The following is a 3,676-nucleotide window of genomic DNA, read 5'->3' as shown; positions in this document are numbered from 1 at the left end:
AAAAAAAAAAAAAAAAAAGATGTGCATACAGCCTTTTTATGTAGCTGTCCCACTCTTAGAACTAAATCAGTTAAATCCTGGGGTTTATTTCCAAGCACAATCTTTCCTGTGGCTGCAGGAAATGAGGGTCTCTTTAAGAGCTGCCATGGGGGTTTCCTGGCTTACACAGTGTGCCTTGAGTTTATAGATGGCTGACCCAGGCCTGTCATTTTCTTCATTTGTTCCCCCCCCCAGCTTTTATTTATTTATTTATTTATTTATTTATTTATTTATTTATTTATTTTAGAGATAGTGCATGTATGTGAGACACAGAGAGAGAGAAGACAGAGAGGTAGAGAGAAAGGGAGAGAGAGAATCCTGAGCAGACTCTGTGCTGAATGCACAGCCCACATCGGGCTTGATCCCATGACCCTGAGATTATGGCCTGAGCTGAAGCCAAGAGTGGGTCACTTAACCAATTGAGCCACCCACGCACCCCTGGGCCTATCATTTTCTTTTTTCAAGACTTCTAAAGCACTTAGCAAAAGCCATTCAACTCCATGATCCTTATAATCACCATACATTCTATGTGCCATAATTGGCGTTTCTCGACTTTGGCAGTATTGAAGTTTTGGGCCAGATAACTCTTGTTGTGGGGGGCTGTCCTATGCATTTTAGGATGTTTTGCAGCATCTCTAGCCTCTCCCTACTAGACCCCAGTAACACTTCCCCTTAGTTGTGATTTTAAAAAAGTAAGTATCTCTAGGGGCACCGAGGTGGCTCAGTCAAACCTCAGCCTTCGGCTCAGGTCATGATTTCAGGGTCTGGAATTCCATGGGTCCACATGAAAATCCATGATCAACAATATCAAAATTTTACGTAAAGATAGGATCGATATGATTAACTTTTTCCTTTGGCTTCAGGATCCAATATATTTCAGCATAGAATAATCACTGACCCGGGTGCCAATAACCTGCTCAGTTACACAGTCTTTGCTGGCCTTACCTTCTCCCCTGTTCATTCTTCCTAGCCCCTTACTCCTTTTCCTGGGATCACTACTCAGAATTAGCTATCTCCACATAAATTCTTACCTCAGGCTTTCCTTTTCAACTGGGGGAAAAGGGAAGGATGAAATTCAAGCTCAGTAAGACAATGACCACATAAAATACTGCTTAAAGGATACTTTTTAAAAAGATTTATTTGTTTGTTTGTTTGTTTGTTTGTTTGTGGGGGACAGAGGGAGAGAGAATCCCAAAGCAAACTTCCCACTGAATGTGAAGCCCACAAGTGGGGGGGGGTGTCCTAGTGGGATCCCACTACCCTGAGATCATGACCTCAGCTGAAATCAAGAGTTGTCTCCCCAACCAACCGTAGCACCCAGGCACCCCAAGGATACTTTTGAAAGTAAAGGGATGTGCTATTAATAATTTCACAAGACTAACAGGCATAAATCAGACCTGTCCTGGCACATAAGGACATATGGTCTTACCACAGAAAAGGAAACAGGTTCCCAGGGAGTGAGAAGTCATCTTATGAGGAGGGGTCAGACTGTAAGCTACGAAAACTGAAAACCGAGGCAGAAATGTCCCTCAGCTTCTTAACGGGGGCTGGAGAAGCAGACACACTTGTACACAATCTCCACAACCTGGGGCCTTCAGCTTGTCAATCTCATCTGATCGCCTCATGAACTCCAGGGCTCAGACCGCAGTCTCCGGCTGGCTCAGCCAACAGCAGAGGGCCCTACACCTGGGCACCGAGCAGTCCGTGGCCCCTGCTCTGGTGTCCCTGCCAGATCTGGCCAAACTGGACCTTCTCCTCCTCCTTCCCTCTGTTCCCAGAGTGGGGGTGGTGTCTTTTGCAACCCAGAGGCCTTCCAGTCCAAGAAGGCCCTGGCAGTCAGCCCCAGTAAAGAACCCTGGGGCATGAGGAGAATGAAGGGTTCCAAATCAGAACCCAGAAGGGACAGGAGCGCCTCCAGGACTGTGCTCTCAGCAAGGGCCAGGCTCCGTGTGGAAGTCTGCAGAGGCCCCAGCGCGACCGTGGGAGGATCCGGTAGCCCCTGCCGCCTTCCTCCCTTCGCCAGAGCCTGTCACTGACGCAGCGTGACCCGCTCTGCCCTTCCGGGCTCTGGGCCTGTTTCCCCCTTTTCTAAAGGCGAGGCTCCAGGGGGCCCGAAGACGCGGGTTGGTGACTGATTCCAGCCCTCCTCGGACGGGTGGGTAGAGAGCGCCCTGGCGCCTGGTGCCAGCCACTTGCGCCGCGTGCGTGCCAGAGCAGAGGTCGCACTCCTGTCACCCCTGCGCCCGCAGAGGCTTTCCGGAGCACGGACTCCACGGACTCGCCCGCCCGCGCTCGGCCCGAGGCCACTGAACTCAGACTCCGGATTGGAAGGGCCAGGGAGAGACCCCTGTAGTGGGCGAGGCCGGTGGCGACGCTCTCCCCTGTGGGACCCAACACCGCGGCTTCGGTCAGCCTTTGGGGCCGCGCGGGCCACGCGGGGTCCGCGGGAGCGGAGGTTCTCTTCCGCCTGCAGGCTTCATCCGGGGCCGGGTCAGGCTCCTCCGCGGGGTCGGGTCAGGTTCCTCCGCCGGGTCGGCTCAGGCTCCTCCGCCGGGTCGCGGGGACAGTGGGGCGGAGCACTAGGCGGAGCCGGCCGGCAGCCCCACCCTGGCCGCGCAGCCGCCCTCCCCTCCCCGCCCCAGCCGGGATGGGGGTGTGGTCCCGAGGGACTACGGTGGCTTCCAGCTTTGCTACCCGCTCCTGGAGCGTTCCAACGCCCGTAGCCCGTTTCCCGGGAACGCTTACCCGGCCGTGCGCCCCTATTTCCCGCAGCCTGCCTGGCCGCCGAGAACGTTCTGACACCCTCGGGGAACGCCCTCGGCCGCGCAACTCTGCCAGCCGACAGCTCTCCGCACCCCTTGTTGCAGCCGCGGAGCAGCGGTGGGTAGCATGAGGGACTACGAGGAGGCGACCACCTTCCTGGGCGAGTGGGGGCCCTTCCAGCGCCTCATCTTCTTCCTGCTCAGCGCCAGCATCATCCCCAACGGCTTCAATGGAATGTCAGTCGTGTTCCTGGCCGCAGTCCCGGAACACCGCTGCCGGGTGCCGGACACCGCGAACCTGAGCCGTGCGTGGCGCAACCACAGTATCCCGCTGCGGCTGCAGGACGGCCGCGAGGTGCCTCACAGCTGCCGGCGCTACCGGCTCGCGGCTATCGCCAACTTCTCGGCGCTCGGGCTGGAGCCGGGGCGCGACGTGAACCTGGAGAAGCTGGAGCAGGAGAGCTGCGTGGATGGCTGGGAGTTCAGCCAGGACATCTACCTGTCTACCATCGTGACCGAGGTGGGTGTGTGAACGACCCTCCATCTGCTTCAGGCCCCTTGAGACTCCCTGGCAGTCCCTGGGTGAGCGTTCCCCGCTCCCCGTCAAACCTGAGTGGCGAGCAACTTGGGTTATGCCTCTAACACGTGTGGGCCACCCAAGAGAGCAGCACTTCTGTGAGGCTTATTCGTGATCGGTTCTGTCTCGGATGGAGGGCGTGGAGCAGGGACTGTTGCCACCAACTGCCTTTTCCTTTACGAGTTTCACAACGGATGAGATTGTTTCCCAAGAGGCCGGTGGCAAGCTGCTCAGACATACAGTCTGAGTCAAGTTCCTGCTCCCAGCATGAGGAGGGGGGAGTGGGGATCCCGGCTGA

At 56.1% G+C, this 3,676-nt stretch overlaps 1 protein-coding gene across 1 annotated transcript; it reads left to right on the top strand.

Moving 5' to 3' along the window:
• The first annotated feature begins 1,145 nt into the window (after nt 1-1,145).
• LOC121100756 (solute carrier family 22 member 4-like) lies at nt 1,146-3,643 on the top strand. The gene has a single exon (XM_040622483.1). The coding sequence runs from the start codon at nt 2,929-2,931 to the stop codon at nt 3,331-3,333; it is 405 nt and encodes a 134-aa protein (XP_040478417.1). The 5' UTR covers nt 1,146-2,928; the 3' UTR covers nt 3,334-3,643.
• The last annotated feature ends 33 nt before the right edge of the window (nt 3,644-3,676 follow it).

Source organism: Ursus maritimus, unplaced genomic scaffold (assembly GCF_017311325.1).
Source record: "Ursus maritimus isolate PB19 unplaced genomic scaffold, ASM1731132v1 scaffold_5, whole genome shotgun sequence".
NCBI lineage: Eukaryota > Metazoa > Chordata > Mammalia > Carnivora > Ursidae > Ursus > Ursus maritimus.
Note: the sequence above shows the minus strand (reverse complement) of the source record. Positions and strands in the feature narration are given on the sequence as shown.

What these genes read in the sequence shown, in the direction of transcription:
- LOC121100756 (XM_040622483.1), top strand. Translation starts at nt 2,929, where the DNA reads ATGAGGGACTACGAGGAGGCGACCACCTTCCTGGGCGAGTGGGGGCCC.